At 43.4% G+C, this 17126-nt stretch overlaps 1 protein-coding gene across 1 annotated transcript in view; it reads right to left on the bottom strand.

The window, feature by feature from the left end:
- Positions 1-233: 233 nt before the first annotated feature.
- Positions 234-17126, bottom strand: part of SLC5A8 (solute carrier family 5 member 8) — a 56580-nt gene continuing 39687 nt past the window's right edge. Inside the window, exons 10-15 of the mRNA XM_007538081.3 lie at positions 15975-16042; positions 11657-11743; positions 8335-8540; positions 6617-6720; positions 1120-1199; positions 234-522 (exon numbers count right to left, since the gene is read on the bottom strand). Of these exons, the coding sequence (XP_007538143.1) occupies positions 397-522; positions 1120-1199; positions 6617-6720; positions 8335-8540; positions 11657-11743; positions 15975-16042 (671 nt within the window). The 3' untranslated portion in view covers positions 234-396. The remainder of the gene's footprint in view (positions 523-1119; positions 1200-6616; positions 6721-8334; positions 8541-11656; positions 11744-15974; positions 16043-17126) is intronic.

Below are 17126 nucleotides of genomic sequence, written 5' to 3'. Positions count from 1 at the left end.
TATGATTTTGACAAACGCCAAAACATATATATACTGGAACATGGATAGCAAATTTTCCAACAATGCCCAAACTTAATAATGTGACTTTGACATAATTTTTTGGCATCTATTTTGGTCATAACTTCCAGAATTTTCACAATGCCAATGGAGTCCAAGAGAAATATAGAGAAATGATGCGTCTGACATCTAATTCTAAAGCAGTGTCAAATAATGAGCAGAGTAAGTGAAGAGACTCAGGAGTTTAACAAAGATTTACTCTCCTCACTCCCAAAACAAAACAAAGAAAAAATATCACCCATGACAGACAAAAAAAAAAAAAAGAAAGAATAAATAAATTGGATCCAACAACATATAGAACTGGGATGTGGTTTTAAATCATCTAGTATCAGAACTGCTTCACAGACGAGTCCCCTTGGTCTTGTCACTTTGGTCTGTGAAGCTCAACTCAATGTGACTGAAGGCAGGGTTATCGGTCCCACCGTCTTCTACTGGGTGAGACTTGTAGCTTAAATCCTGCTTTTTCTAAAAGAAAATGTTAAAATGTCATTAGATTAATTAGTAACTTGAAAAAGAAACAGTTCATGCATTTAATTCTAATTATCACTAACGTTCTTCCTTCTCTAACCCAGCTTCCTAGTCAACTGAGAAAGAAAGGAGCCACAAAAATAGATCAAGGAGCAGGTGAAATGCTCCAAATTGCCCCCCATCACTGCTCCAAAGAAAGGCTGGGGACGGGAGTCGGGCTGTAGCACAGCGGGTTAAGCGCAGGTGGCGCAAAGCGCAAGGACCGGCATAAGGATCCCGGTTCGAACCCCGGCTCCCCACCTGCAGGGGAGTCGCATCACAGGCGGTGAAGCAGGTCTGCAGGTGTCTGTCTTTCTCTCCCCCTCTCTGTCTTCCCCTCCTCTCTCCATTTCTCTCTGGCCTATCCAACAACGACAACAACAATAATAACTACAACAATAAAACAACAAGGGCAACAAAAGGGAATAAATAAAATAAAATAAATATTTAAAAAAATAATAAAAAAATAAAAAGAAAGGCTGGGGACTAGCATTCTACCAAGATGATGAAGCCACTATCTCACTAATTTACAAGGAAGAAAAAAAGTCAACTTACTTTCTTAAAAATGTCAAAATTGGATAAAAAGTCCTCTGTGGTTAATAGGAATTTGCTTTCTATGTTTTGTTTTCTTCCTCCTGTAAAAAAACATGTGCATTATTTCCTCTGCTAAAAGAGGACCTGTTAGAACCACAGTGACAGTTTTTCATGCAGGCACTTAGCGTGTGCACAGCCAACTTTTGTCACCATAAAATACAGAGAAAGAGAGCCTTTAAATAGTACTGGAGACTCAGTCCATTTCCCTCCCTCAGTCTCGAGTGCTGTAGACCCGACTGCGATCATGATGAATGTGTGTCTATAGGTCCGTGGGTTCTTAGATACAAGCCAACTGCCTCATCAACTTGAAAGTCACCTAACTGGCTAATACTGGTAGAAAGATTGGTTACAAAGCATTTTCCATGACCTACCGTAACAAATATCAAACCATCTGCTTCTGCTTCAGACAATGGAACTGCCATTTCCCAAAGTGGCATTTTTTATTCTAAATGCATATGAAGAAATCCAAGAAATGATAAACTGTAGAATAAATAATCCACCTAAACTTAGAAAATTTTTATTTGGTATGGTATTTTACTTATGGACTGAAGAGAATGGTTTTAAAACCATTTATTTCAGACCAACTTTGTCAATGTCACCTAGGGTAGACGTATGCATAGCACCAATTCCTGGGCTGGTAGCTTCCCTGGTAGAGCATGCACCTTAATGTGTGTAAGGCCCCAGGTTCAAGCCCCACATGGGAGCACCAGGGGAGAAGCTCCACACAGGATGGAGCAATGCTATGCTCTCCTCTGTCTTGTTCTCCCTCACCTCCAGCACATTCCGACATGAGAGGAATGAAGAAGCCAGCCCAGGTGGTGGAATGGTACATGTGGGAGGCCCCAGAATCACAAAAAAAGTTAAGTTTTTAAACTAATGATGTCTGGCTAACTGGTACAGCACTGGAAAATAAATTACAGAGAATCCTTAAGTAAATAAAAATATACCTTATAATATAGCCATAAAACATGATTTTAAAGGTTATATGTGCCCCTATGTTCATAGCTGCACTATTTATAATAAGCAAATATGGGGCACCTAAATACCCGACAGCAGATGACTGGAGAGAGGTCAGGAGACAGCTACTCAGTGACACACTAGTCTGCAATCAAATAAGGTAAGAGTGTATCATTTTGGACAAAATGGCTAGAACTGTAGATAATTATGACGAGTGAAACAAGTATAGAGGTGAAAAGCAACTACCAGATGGTTTAACTCATCTGTAGAATACACATGACTGAAACAAATTAATCTGCAAAAAAGAAAAACAAGGCAACCCAACTGCCTCTCAGACTGTAAGTATTAAAGTTGTGATGAGGTAGGGATGAGCACAGAACTTTGGTAGAGGGTGACTTATGCAAGCCATGTATGAGTGTGAAATTACCCCTCTGAAATCTTAATATATTGTAAAAATATTGTTACATCACTAGTAGTAAATATTAATTAGAAGTGAAGCTTCCTGGCTCCAAAACTATACTGATTCAGTTGGTAGCTCTGTGGGTGGAATCACTGAATCTTGATTTTTTACTAAATTTCCAAGGTAAATCTTATCCCCTAAAGTTTGAACAAAAAATGTATTTTTATTTATGGGAACTTCCATTGTTCTAGAGATGGTATCAACTTTTTTCTCTTTCAGGATGAGAGATGTTTAGAAAAAGGAAGAGAGCATGGGAGAGACACAGGAGACCTGCCGCACTGCTCCACTGCCCATGAAGCTCCCCGTGGGCAGACACTGGGGGTTGGAACCCGGTCCTCACGTGTGCTACTATGTGCATTCTACGGAGAGAGCCACCACTTGGTCTCAAGATGGCACTGACTTTACACGAATTCACTGTCCAGTGTTGAATGCCTAGTGTGCTAGAGACTCTACCAGGCAGTGGAGACATGGAGGTGAATAAAGCATTCAGTGCTCTCATAGCTCACCCTCGGCTTGGGAAAATACCCCATTTTACTGGGGGAAAAGCACCAGAAACAAAAACAAAGAAACTATACACAGAAAATGGCCAGATAAAACTGAAACACCAACCATGTTCAGCTTGAATTCTTAAGATCCCTAATATCCTATGGGAAATTGTAAAAGTAGTTTCCAAAAAGTATCAGGATTGTAGGTTTCTAGATTTTAATAAGTGATTGTACAGGGTCTGGGAGACAGTTCACACAGCAGAACACACACTTTACCACACTGGAGTCCTCAGCCACCACAAAGGAGAACCCTGCAACAGCACAGCTTCATGAATGGCAGAGTGGTACTGTGGTAGATATTCTCTCCCTCCCCCATCCCCTTTCAGTCTTTCCTTTTATCTTGAAAAAACAAGAGTCTGCTAATAGTGCTGGGATCATACAGGCTCCAAGCCCTGGTGCAAATAGAAAGATTTTACTTAGTGTGGTGTGTGTGTGTGTGTGTGTGAGAGAGAGAGAGAGAGAGAGAGAGAGAGAGACAGACAAACAGACAGACAGACAGACATGGACCTAAACAGGTGGGGTGGATTGCTAGGGATTCAACCCTGAGCCTCAGGGATCCAACCCTGGGCCCCTGCATGTAAGATGAAATTTTGTTTGCAAGGTGCTCATGTTTATGTGACATAGGATAGATAAGTCATTTGCAGAATTAATAAAGTTGGAATGTTCTCTATATCTGGGTACCTGGGCTCCTGGATAAAGCATATCTTTTTAAAACAAAAGATATAGCAGCACATAGTTATAGAATCAAAACATTTATGGGAAAAAAAGGAGAGTCCTCAGAGAAAATATTCTGACACTCCATATCCTTAAAAATATTCTGACACTCCATATCCTTAAAAAATCTGGTCACATAAGCACTAACATAAAATAATACAATTTGAACAATTAGATTACTGGTGAAAAAAAGCTTAAAATCTGTCTTAAATAGCAACAAAGATGAGAATAAATCTTTTTTGTGATACTTTATGCAAAACAAAAAAGCAGCCCTTTTTAAAAAAAGTTTAATTGTAACTTAAAACAGTTGTTTGATGTAAAAAATACACACAAATTCTATTATAAATTCATAGTGACTATGCATTGCATTATGTGATCATATACTAATATGACGACATAGATAATCATGTTAATTAACATATTTTAAAATTATTTTATTTATTTTAATGAGAGAGAGACAGGCCAGGGCACTGCTAAGCTCTGGCTTATGTGGTGTGAAGGATTGAACCTGGAGCCTAGGAGCCTCAGTCACGCTAACATAGTACTTTAACAAATTGAGCTATTTTTCCCTGGTCCTAATATGTAGCTATAATTATATTGTAATTAATATATAAATAGAAGTATCACAAAGACTTGAAAGGCAATGCTGTCCATTTGTCTGGCAAGTGGTGGAGTCTGGGGAAAAATAGCCCAGCTTGCTGGAGCACAGAACTTTTGAGCCTGAGAACTCAGGCTTGGCCTCCAGTACCACACAGGCCAGTATGGGGCAGTACGCCGCTCTCCCTCTCGTCTCTTTTCCCTCCCCCCACCTCGCTCGCTCGCTCTCGTTAAAATAAATAAAACTTTGTTTGTCTTTTAGATTCCACTTATGAGTGTTTAGTGCTTGTCCCTCTCCTTCTGGCTTGTCTCACTTAACATGATACCTTTCATGGGGAGATAAGAAATCATACTCAAGTGATAACTCACTTGTAAACAATCCTTTCCCCCAGCAAAGTGATTTGGAAAAGAAAAATAAATAAATCTTTGTTTAAAAAGATCTGAAGGGTAGTGGAGTTTGTTGGTTACGGATGCAGATGTATGAAGCAATGTGAGAACTCAAGGGCCTCCTGTTGTCACTGCGTCCCGTCCACAGTGCCATCCTGGTCTGAGTCACCGGGCTCTAACAGACTCCTACCTGCCCTCTTTCCCTTACAGACTAGTCTCAAAACTGGATCAAAGGACTTCTTTGAATGTTATTGGAAAAATAAATTTTTTAAGTCCCATGTAGTAGACCTAAAAAAGACAGAAGTGGAAAATAGGAGAGAGAGGATGAGGAAATCAGAGGGATTGTTCAAAGTTCAAAACACCTGATTAATGGATGCTGCTTGAAAGAGAAAGTAGATGGTCTGGGAGGTGGCACAGTAGATAGGGTGTTGGATTCTCGGTCGTGGAGTCTTGGGTTCAATCCCCAGCAGCACACATATACCGGGTGATGTCTGGTTCTTTCTCTCTCTCCTCCTATCCTTCTCATAAATAAATAAATGAATAAATAAATAAGAGAAAGTAGCAGATTTCAGGGAATTGCAAAAGGAAATAATATTGGAAGATGCCCAGAAACTGAAGGATGTGGATCTCCCAATTGAAAGGGCCCTGAGAGGGGCCAGGTGATAGTGCACCAGGTAGAGCACACATATTATCAGGCACAAAGACCCTGGTTCAAGTCCCAGTCCCCATCGGCAGGAGGGAAGCTTCACAAGTGGTGAAGCAGTACTGCAGATGTGTGTGAATGTCTGCCTCTCTATCTTCCTCTTCCTTCTCGCCTTATCCAAAATTAAATAAATAAATAATTTAAGGGCCCTGAGAATCCAGGGCAAGGCAATCATTCTGAGATTTGTCACATGTAAAGGGTCAACAATAGCAAGGCACTGGCGTTCTCAACAACACGGCAAGAGGTACTCTCAGAAATCAGAAAGCTATTCTCAACATAAAATTCTCTACCAAAACAGACATGGAAAGGTTTCCAAAATCTCTCCTTTCGTCCACTCCCTCTCAGGAATATGCTAAGATGTTCCATATTCAACTAAGTGAGTTAGTGAGGACAGGAGTCCAAGGTACCAGCTGCAGAAACCTAACCCAGGAGAGAGAAGAAGAATCAGAGTGAGGACGGAAATTAAGTACCAGGATGGCAGGTTCATGGCAGTACCAGGAAGCAGTGATTGTCATGTGTGCTATTTGACCTTTCAAATCACTGTTAAAGTTGATGAACATCTGGAAAGCATCTTCATTTTAGCTGTAGAGGTCAAATTAGTTTTTACGTGCCTACATGTAAAACTAAGTTGTCATAGTAATGAAAGGATCAAGGCACAGGGCTGTTGTAAACTATGTGTAAATGCCTTAGCACAGAATTTAAGCTGAAAAATAAAAAATAAAAAAAAAAAAGAATTTAAGCTCAATTTTCTAGTAGCTATGCAAAATTTCCAGGAATTTTATTTGTACCTGATAGCAATCAGTAAGATAAGCAAGTCAATGATTATCCTCATTTTACACAATCAGGGCTCAGGGTAGCTGACTTGCCCAAGTTCCTACAGCTAGGAAATGACAGCAGAAACTCCCATGGAGAAAGGTGTTCTTTCAAGATCAGACCTTCAAATTTCCCATGAGTCATATGGAGCAAATAATTAACCAAGCTTTTTAGAGGACTACAGTTAAACAGCACACACTGCCACAAAAACGACACGATAAAAAGTGATACAGAGGCACAAGTGATATAGGCCTACAACTCTATTAATGTTTATATAGTTACCTGTTGGCAAACTGACAAGCATTCCCACAAATAATGTCACCAAAGTGCCAAGAGTGCTGAAGTACAGGTATGACAGAGAATACCAATTATCCATCAGCGGAGTCCTAAGACAGAGATGACCATAACTGTAAGATTTCATGTAATGCTACTAGTAACTAAAGAGAAATACCAAGAAACCATGCAGGAAAGTCAAAGCATAATACTTAACCAAGAGTGAACGTCCTCATTCACTGTCCCACTTTTATTTATTTTGATCAGGAATTAAAAGTATGAATTAACTTTGACCATATACTACAACATTTAATATCCCGACCCATTCATTCTAGTCTGTTTTAAGTTCTAGGTATAGTTTTTGGGTTATTTAAGTATAGTTTATCAGTCTTTTATGCATTACTAGTTATTTAGTAATTGTCATGCTTCTCATGATTATTGGGTTCCTTTGCATATTAACATATTCTCACCAGCTATATTATAACTTCCTGGAGCAGAATCTACAATATAGGAGAATTTTTGCAATGGATATAAAATAATGGTCAGTGCATTACGAAGTACATAGTATGTGTGTGTATGTGTCCAAATGAGCAAAACTTAATCACCTCCTGGCCACTTTTTCATAGAGAGAGAAAGAGAGATCCCACAGCACCAAAACTTCCCTCGCACCTGTGACATTCCCATGTGGTGCCAGGGTTCAAATCCCCAGTGGGCTACTTTCTAGCCCCTCAAAAATTATTTTTTACTAGTTGAACTATTTTAAAAATAAGTTCACAGAGAAAGGTGGGTAGTGGTGCATATGGTTGAATGCACCCTTACCAAACAGACCCAGGTTCAAGTCCCCCACCCCCACTCCCCACCTGCAGGGGGGGATTCTTTATAAGCAGTGCAACAGGTCTGCAAGTGTCTATCTTTTCTCTCTCCCCCTCTATCTCCCTCTCCCTTTTCATGTTCTCTCTGTCCTATCAAATAAAAAGAAAAAAAAAAAAAAAGGTCACTAGAAGCAGTGGATTTGTCCTTCAATCACTGAGCTCTTACTGGCAATTGAAAAGAGAGAGAGAGATTGAAACATTTGAACTTGCCCCAAAAGGGGGAGTGGGTGGGAGGGGCAGGGAGAGGAGAAGAAGAAAGTAGTCCAACTCTCTCTAAGACTTTGTGATGTAGGAGTTAGGTGCACCTGGCTGAGAACACACATTGCCATACTCAAGGCCCCAGGTTCAAGTCTCTGTGCCCCACTTGCAGGAGGGAAGCTGGGAAGCAGGGCTGCAGATATCTCTCCCCTTCTGTCTGTTTCCCCCTTCTCAGTTTCTCTCTGCATAATCAAGTAAAAAGAAAGGAAGAGAGGGAGGGGAAGGGGAAAATGTCCACTAGGATTGGTGGATTTTTCATGCAGGCACTGAACCCCAGCTATAACCTTGATGTAAAAAAAAAAAAAAAAAAAGACTGTCATGTGAGAACTGTGGTGGTTATCATGGGGTGGGGCACAGACTTTGGTGGTGCAGTGTGGAACTATACTCTTTCAATCATGTAATCTTTTAAACTATTATTAAATCACTAATAAAATCATTAAATATCCGAACAAAAACTGTGGTCAGAAAACCAACTTAGACCCTACCCATTTTCAATGTAAATAAAATTACCACATTGTAGTCAAGACAGAAAACAATCAGGTTCTCTAATTGTCATCCACATTAAAAAATGTTATTTTATACAGCTTGATTCAGTACCTTTCCACATCGCTTATTTGCAGAGCACTAGTAGAAAATGGCATTTCCGTGGTTGTCATCAAACCCGTCCCATTGTGAGTGCTATTACAACCATAGGTCTCCAGGTTCAACGGCATAGTTCTCTCCGGAAGTGGTGGATAAAGCTGAGCTCCAATTCCGACCCACAGAGAAATAGCAAATCCAGCCACCAGGCCAACAAGTGCTCCCTGGAGGACAAAGGTATTTTATATGAGAAAGGACAGTTTGTGGAGAGACAGCATAATGGCAATATAAAGGCTCTCTTGCCTGATGTCCTGAGGGCCCAAGTTCAGTCTCCAGCACCATCAGCCAGAAATGATCAGGGCTCTCTCTCTCTCTCTCTCTGCATATGTCCTTCATTAAAATAATATATTTTTTAAAGAATAGTTTGCTTTGACATGGGAATTAACATCAGAAGGGTAACCATAACATAGCCCAAGTCAAATGCACAGCATTCCTCCTGAAACTTTTTCCCTTTGCAAGTGCCCTGGCAATGGCCACTGGGACCTTGTTCATTAAGCCTGGAACCCAGGCGACTCTGTGAACCCAGTCCCTGTGTGTAGCTCATCTGGCCAGCCACTAATTCCTGCCCACTTTTCTTTTCCTATATCCCATACTTCCATTTCTACTTCAACTTTCTTTCCATGGCCCACACTCAATTCTGCTCTCTCCATCTCTTTACACCCAGACTGTAACAACCATCATGTAGTTGATTCCAGGACAACTGTCCCCTCAATTCTTTTCCATTTATTTTTAAATTTCCGACACTTACTTTGGCCAGCAGGGTTATTGCTCCACTCATCTCAGTGAACTCCTTCATTCCTCCCTCCCTTCTTTTATGAAAGGGCAAGACAGCCATATGCATAGTTGGGGGCTCGAACTCAAGACTTCATGCTTGAGTGTGCAGTGCCTTGTTCACTATGCCACCTCCAGGGCCACTTCCCCTGCCTGTTTAAGGTGGTGAGAGGCAGATGGGAGTGGGGAGGAGAGACACCGCAGCACTGCTCCAGTGAACTTCCCCTTGTGCAAGCACTCCCACATGATGACTGGAGGGTTGAACCTGGGTCCTCAAGCTAAAGCGTGGACTCTGCTGGGTAGGCTACCTTCCCCCACCCATACACATACACATACCATTTTTTCTTTTATTTTTTAGCTCCAGGGTTATTGTTGGGGCTTGGTGCCAGCACTACAAATTCACAGTTCCCAGTGGCCCTTTCTTTATTTCTATTTTTTTCCTCATTTTATTCAATAGGACAGAGAGAAATTGAGCAGGGAAGGGGAGATAGAGAGGAAGAGAGAAAGACAGACACCTGTAGACTTGCTTCACGGCCGGTGAAGTGTCCCCCTGAAGGAAAGCAGGGCCTTGAACCTGTGTCTTTGCACTTAGTACTATGTGCACTTAACAAGTGTGCCACCGCCCAGCCCCCACAATCTTTTATTTAATCTTTGAGCCAAAAGCATGTTCCTAAACTGACCACATACGACTGTGATTGTGGGGCTGTAAGACAAGGGGGGGTTTCAAGATGTTGTCATATGTACCTGCACCAGATCATACAACCAGACCCAGTATTTTTAGAGCTAGAGGGAAACGCACTGCCTGAGGGCAACACTGTGTAAGTGTTGGGGTGCCGAGTGCCAAGAAATCAGTTCTGTTCGGGGTGCATAGCTTTACTGAAGGAACTTCTGAGCTTCGTTCCCAATGTCATCCCTCTGGTCTGGCTCAGCTGCTGTCCCTTCTCCTGCCAGCATCCTGTTCTGTTTTTTGCCCCAGGACTCTGCTCTTCCTTCCTGACTTCAGACCTTCTCCTCTGTCTGTCCTTGTTGAGCCCGAGCCATATACTGCCCTATCTGGTGTTTCCTCTTAAAGAAAGGGGGGCTGTTTCCCCACAGGGAACATGGCTTTCTGTCTCAAAGTCTGCCTTTGTCCCCATCATTTGAGGTTGGGGCTTAAATCTTCCAAGGGTGCAGGACACCTGCAACACAGCGATGTTCACCACTGTATCGCCTGCAGAACCCCTGGACAGCAGGCAAAAGCAGTGTCTGGGGACTTGAGTATGTCCAAAGATCAGGAAGCCAAATGTCCTCAGAGAGTCAGGCACTGGTCTGGGAGGAAACATGGAGACGGGGGCTGGGCTGTAGAGTGGCCATTTAAGCACACAGCAAGAAGCACAAGGTCTCACGCAGGGATCCCAGTTTGAGCCCCGGCTCCCCACCTGCAGAGGGAACGCTCCAGGTGGTGAAGCAGGTCTGCAGGTGTCTTTCTCTCCCCGTCTTCCCCTCCTCTCTCCATTTCTCTGTCCTGTCCAATAACAAAGAAAAAAAAAGGCCTCCTCCTCTCTCCATTTCTCTGTCCTGTCCAATAACAAAGAAAACAAAAGGCCTCCGGGAGCAGTGGCTCTATAGCACTGGCACCAAGCCCCAGTGGTAAATAAGCCTGAAGGCAAAAAGAAAACAGAAAGAAGAAAGAAAGAAAACACAGACACAGCAAAAAGAGGCGCTTCCTGTGGCAGGTACAAGAACATCTTTCTTATCTTCTTCTCCTTCTCTTGAAAAAGGATCTGCTGTTCCTAATCACTTGCAGCTTTCTGGAGGTGACTCAGTGTCAGTGAACATGAAAAATCAAGTGCATTTTTTTTAATGTTCGGATACTCTGCAAACCACCAGCCATTTACAATGCAGAGAGGCTACACAAAGCAGTGACACTCCGAAGTGGCCACCAACCACTCTCTTTTGTTATGACTGATTAGTACCTGGCCAGTTGTTCACAGGACACTTCACTGAGAGTTAGTAACAGTAATAATCAGCCATGATTAGCTGCTCTTATGGTTCACCCAGTAGAGTGCGCACTTAACCATGCAGAAAGGCCTGGGTTTAAGTCCTCAGCTGCCACATGAGGCAGCTTCACGAGTAGTAGAGCAGTGCTGTGGTATTTCTCCTCTCTCCCCTTCTAGTCTCTCAACCACTTTCTAAGATACAGAAAGTTCTCTCCAGGCAGGAGTGGTAGAATCATGTGAGCATTAAGGGAAACATATTTTTAAAAACCTAGAAATTAATTTTCAATAGGAAGTAACAAAATGTTCCTTTTGTTACACTCAGACTATGTTAAATTTCACTTTGGCATTCTAGTGTCACATACACAAGGACTTTGAGAGCATAGCACTTTGGTCTAATCCAGCTAAAGCAGTCTAATTCGAATCACTGATGACAGACACCAAAGAAATCTTTACCACTGAGAAAAAAAATGCAGAACAGCTACTATACTTGGGAAAGAAAGGACCTGTACATACTCATTATTTATACTTACAATTGAGTTGGCAAAGGGAACCAAAATGCCCAATGTAAATAAGCCCATAAGTGGTCCACCAACCATGCCAAAGATGCTGAGTGCAGCCTGTGGAAACAGTAAAAGGGCAACAATTAACCGTCTCAGACTCCAAGTTCACCTGCTGAAAGTAGTCTCATGATGATGGAGTTCAAGTATTCAGTTTTGTCATAGCAGCCCTGACACTTGGAAAGGGACATTTTTTTCAGTAGAAGATGGGAGTTTCTGCATCTCAACTGCAGAATATGCATCTGTTCAGTAAGAGCAGCAACATTTCAGAAGACAGAACATCAGGAGACAATGGCAGCATCAGTGTGAATTCATCAGGAGTGACATCACCCCCCCCCCTAGTCTTTCCAGGCCGACAGTAATAGTCAGTCCCTTGTGCTGGGATAATTCCTTGGCCTTCCAGTGTGCAGGAGCATTCTTGAGGAGTCAAAGGTAGCTCTACAAGCCTTAGTTACTATGCCTTACCATACAGAGATCATGTCTGCTCCCACAGAGCAAAAAGCATCTTGTCTATGTGGTGCTAGGGCTTGAACCCAGAACCCTATGCATTTCAGTACTGCTGAGTTATACCGCAGACCCTATTTCTTTCTTTTTTTATATTTATTTTCCCTGTTGTTGCCCTTGTTGCTTTATTGTTGTTGTAGTTATATTGCTATTTTTGTTGATGTTGTTGTTGGATAGGACAGAGAAATGGAGAGAGGAGGGGAAGACAGAGAGGAGGAGAGAAAGAGAGACACCTGCAGACCTGCTTCACTGCCTGTGAAGCGACTTCCCTGAAGGTGGGGAGCCAGGGGCTCAAACCGGGATTCTTTTGCAGGTCCTTGAGCTTTACAGCATGTGCACTTAACCCACTGCGCTATCGCCCAACTCCCCGCAGACCCACTTTCTACTTTGTATTTACAGAGACCAAAGCACTGCTCTACCATCCACGAAATTCCACTTGCCTCCGTCCTCTGTGCTCCCATGTGTTGCTGGGGATAAATCCAGGGTCTTGCACATGGAAAGCATGCACTCAACCTGCTGAGCCAATTCCTCATCCTCTATTTCTTCATTTTATACTTGTGTTTTATTTTTGCCACCAGGATTATCACTGTATCTCCGTGCCTGTACAGTTTCACTGCTCCTGGAAGACTTTTCTCTTCCCTTCCTCCCTCCTTCCTTTTAGACAGAGAGTGAGACCCAGAGAGACAGAAAGGAGAGACCACAGCATCATCCTACCATCTATGAAGCATCCACAGAGTTCTGATTCACTTTGTTGTTGCTTCTCTTGTGTGATGCTGGGATCAGACCCAAAGTGTTGCACATGGAAGGAAAGCACTCCACTCCTGACCGACCTGCCCCTCTGACCCCCGAGATGGTTTGGATGCAGTGCACAGCATCTCTCCTTTGCCACCAGCCAAGATGTCACTGAAACTCTGACCCCCGAGATGGTTTGGATGCAGTGCACAGCACCTCTCCTTTGCCACCAGCCAAGATGTCACTGAAACTCTGACACCCGAGATGGTTTGGATGCAGTGCACAGCATTTCTGCTTTGCCATCAGCCAAGATGTCACTGAAACTCTGACCCCCCGAGATGGTTTGGATGCAGTGCACAGCACCTCTCCTTTGCCATCAGCCAAGATGTCACTGAAACTCTGCCTGAGATGCTTTGGATGCAGTGCACAGCACCTCTCCTTTGCCACCAGCCAAGATGTCACTGAAACTCTGACACCCGAGATGCTTTGGATGCAGTGCACAGCATCTCTCCTTTGCCATCAGCCAAGATGTCACTGAAACTCTGCTCTAGGAGAAATATGTGGTCTTTCCATGTGCACAGGTCTTCCACAGAAAAAGTGTCCCAACTGACACCAAGTTTCTGAGGGCTGGACTGGCACTCAGAGAAATATGAAGGCTTGGGGCCAAGTTTTCTCTGAATATCTTTAATATATTTCTCTTTGAATTGCTTCACAGAGGTGATTATGTTAACCAGGACACAGAAAAAAATCAATGGAATCATAAGTATATCCAAGTAGTCGATGGAGAAGCAGGTGGGGAGACAGTAGTAAGATCAAACAGAGAACAAAAAATAACAGGCTTAATCCCTCACATAAATCACTTTAAATGTAAGTGATCTGTACACATCAATAAAAGACAGATTTGTGGAGGAAATTTGAAAATACAACTATGTCTACAAAGAACCCCACTTCAAATATGTTAGAGACAAGTTCAAATGAAAGGGTGGAAAATATATATTATACAGCAATCAAACACAGGTCAGGAAACACTATATATATTAGACTTCAGGACAAAGAAAATTATCAGAGACAAAAAGGAACATTATTGTTTTTTTATTGCCACCAGGATTATCACTGGGGTTTGGTGCCTGCATGAGAAACCCACCACTCCCTGCAGCCACTTTTATGTCTGCTCCCCTCCCCTCCCCCTCCCTCTCCTCCCCTCCTTCCCTCCTCTCCTCCCCTCCTTCCCTCCTCTCCTTCCCTCCCCCCTCCTCTCCTTCCCTCCCCCCTTCTCTCCCCTCCTCTCCTTCCCTCCCCCCTCCTCTCCTCTCCTTCCCTCCCCCTCCCCTCTCTTCCTCTTCTTCCCTCCCCCCTCCTCTCCTCTCCTTCCCTCCCCCCTCCTCTCCTCTCCTTCCCTCCCCCCTCCTCTCCTTCCCTCCCCCCTCCCCTCTCTTCCTCTTCTCCCCTCCCCTCCCCTCCCTTCCTCCCTCCTCACTAGGTAGGACAGAGAAAAATTGAGGGGGGAATAGAGAAGAGAGACAGAGAGACCTGCTTTACCATTGTGAAGCTTACCCCTGAAAATGGGGAGCAGGGGCTAGAATCCTGGTCTTTGTGAGTGGTAACAGATGTGCTTAGGCCCCCACTACACATTTTAGGACAAATATTTTCTTTTGTAGATTAAAAATCATTACTCATCAGTCACCAATCATCAGAACAATGAGTAAGAATCTATGTGTGGTACACAAAGTGACAACCATGAGGCTCACTAAGGACTGAGCTGAACTGGAGGGGGCTGTCTCCAGGTCGAGGGAGGAAGAAGCCAGACTAGTGTCTGGTGTGTGACTGACCATGTGACCGTGTGAAAGGAGATGCCAGATTACCAGTAAACACAGCACTGCGGTAACACAAAAACATAAGTGTGTTGCTACATACCTACTAAGTTAAGGATCTTAACATAAAAATCCTACAATTTAGTGTCCCCCATCAAAGAAAATACTATCTGTTAGTACAGATACAAACTAGCAGACACAGTAAACAACAAAATGCAGTTAGTGAGCAAAGTTCAACTTTAGGGTAATGGAATGGTTAGAGCAGGAAAAAAAATGACACATTGAAGGAAATGGATAAATTTGAAACCAGAAAAATCTGAGTCTAAAGATCATTTTGCCTGACCAGCTGGTAGTCTGCCATAGAGCACAGAGCACAGAGCACAGCCGTTACAATGCTCAAGGACCTGTGATCAAGACCCACCTGTGGGGGGAAGCTTCACAAGAGTAAAGCAGCATTGCAGATCTCTCTCTCTCTCCCTCCCTCTCTCTCTCCCTCCCTCTCTCCCCCCCTCTCCCCTTCCCTCTCTCTCTCCCTCCCTCACTCCCTCTCCCTCCTTGTCTCTCTCTCTCGCCCTCTCTCTCTCCCCCCTCCCCCCTTTCTCCCTCTCTCTCTCCTCCCTGTCTCTATCCAATATATACTAAACAACCATTCTCTCTCTAAACTTTTGTCAATGTAATGCTTATTTTCCAAATGGAAAAAAATGTTTAATAGCAAAATGTGTAAAGAAGGCTGAGTCGGCACCATGGCCCTGGGGGAAAGCACCATGAATGGTGATGTTGTGTGGCGGTGTCACTCTTTTCTTTTTACTTGTCTCTCTATTTGATAAGGGGGTGGGTGGGAGTGAGAGTGTTTAAGAATAGGCTGAATAGTGGTAGAATAGCATACAACCCAGGTCTGAAAAATAATATTCAGTCATTTCCTGTTATTCCATATGAATATTAGTAGATGTATACCTAGAGAGGCCTAAAAGGATCATCACACCAGTGTTACAAAAAATAAGTGCTCTCAGTGGTAGGGTATATGCCCAGCCATGTGCAGGCCTAGGTTCAAACCCTGGCACCACACAGGAAGTCCCATGGCATCAGAGGAAGCTCCAATACTATGGTATCTCTCCATCTCTCTTTGTCTGTCTGAATGTAAAAGCAGCTGAGAGCAGTGAAATCATGTATGCATGAGCCCCCAGCTCCACACACAGATTTTTTGTTTTAATTAGTAACGATGGCTTGAACCACTCAGCTCTTACCTGCAACAAAGCTCCCATCAGTGATGCCAGTGCAGCCATTGCAATGCACAGGGCCCCAAACAGCACACCTAGAGGGACAATGCAGAAGCCAGTGTGATGTCCAGATGCAAAGGATTAAAGCCTCAACAGAATAAGCTATCACACCTCTCACACCCAGGGACTAAGGACTGGCAGCAGTGAAGAATGGACACACAGAGAGAGAAGGTGTTTCTTTCAAGGATCAGCAGTGTGCAGAGAGGAGACAAAGCCCTTGCTATCGTGCGAGATTAGTTCTTACGGGAGGTTATGTAAGCAGAGAGTTCTCAGTGTTAACTATGGGGAACAGGGATTTAAGAACTGAGACCACTGTATTGTTAATGTAATCCTCCATAAGGATTTGGCTGCAAAGGTAGGTTTAGGTCTCTGTTTTCACTTTACAAAACAATAGGACACAATTCAGCCTGGCTCTGTACAGCATGATGGGGAAGGGAGAAATATGAGTATTCTGACTTTTAGGTGTTCCTCTGTTCTGGGAAACAGCAGTCCAACTGAGGGTTGAGTCAGGACTCCAGAGATCACATGGTCCCCATCAACACCAAAACCTTTCACTAAGCATGCAGTGAAAAGCAGCCTCTAAAAACTTTAATTTTTTTCATTTATAAAAAGGAAACACTGACAAGACCATAGGATAAGAGGGGTACAACTCCACACAGTCCCCACCCCCAGAACTCTGTATCCCATCCCCTCCCCTGACAGCTTTCCTATTCTCTATCCCTCTGGGAGTATGGACCCAGGGTCACTGTGGGTGCAGAAGGTGGAAGGTCTGGCTTCTGTAACTGCTTCTCCTTCTGTAACCTAAGCGAGGACTCTGGGGTCTGGGGGTGAGGCATGGGAGAGAGGGCTCTGGGGTCCTGGTGCATGATGGGAGAAGGACCTAGGCTGAGGGAGACAGCGTCTTGCAGACACCTGCCGTGGGGAGGTGACAGGTGTACCTGTGCTTCAACAACTGTGCCGTAAAGCATCAGCCTCCCAATAAAGGAGAAGAAAATGGCTGCCTCCAACCCCCCCTACAGAGACCCACAGGGATAGTACTGGAAGGGTTCTCTGTTTTTCTTTTATCTTGTGATTTCCCCATATTTCCTTCAAGCACATGTATTCATTTCAAAATTGTAA

This window comes from Erinaceus europaeus, chromosome 7 (assembly GCF_950295315.1).
Source record: "Erinaceus europaeus chromosome 7, mEriEur2.1, whole genome shotgun sequence".
NCBI classification, from domain to species: Eukaryota; Metazoa; Chordata; class Mammalia; order Eulipotyphla; family Erinaceidae; genus Erinaceus; species Erinaceus europaeus.
This window is presented reverse-complemented; position numbering and strand designations above follow the sequence as displayed.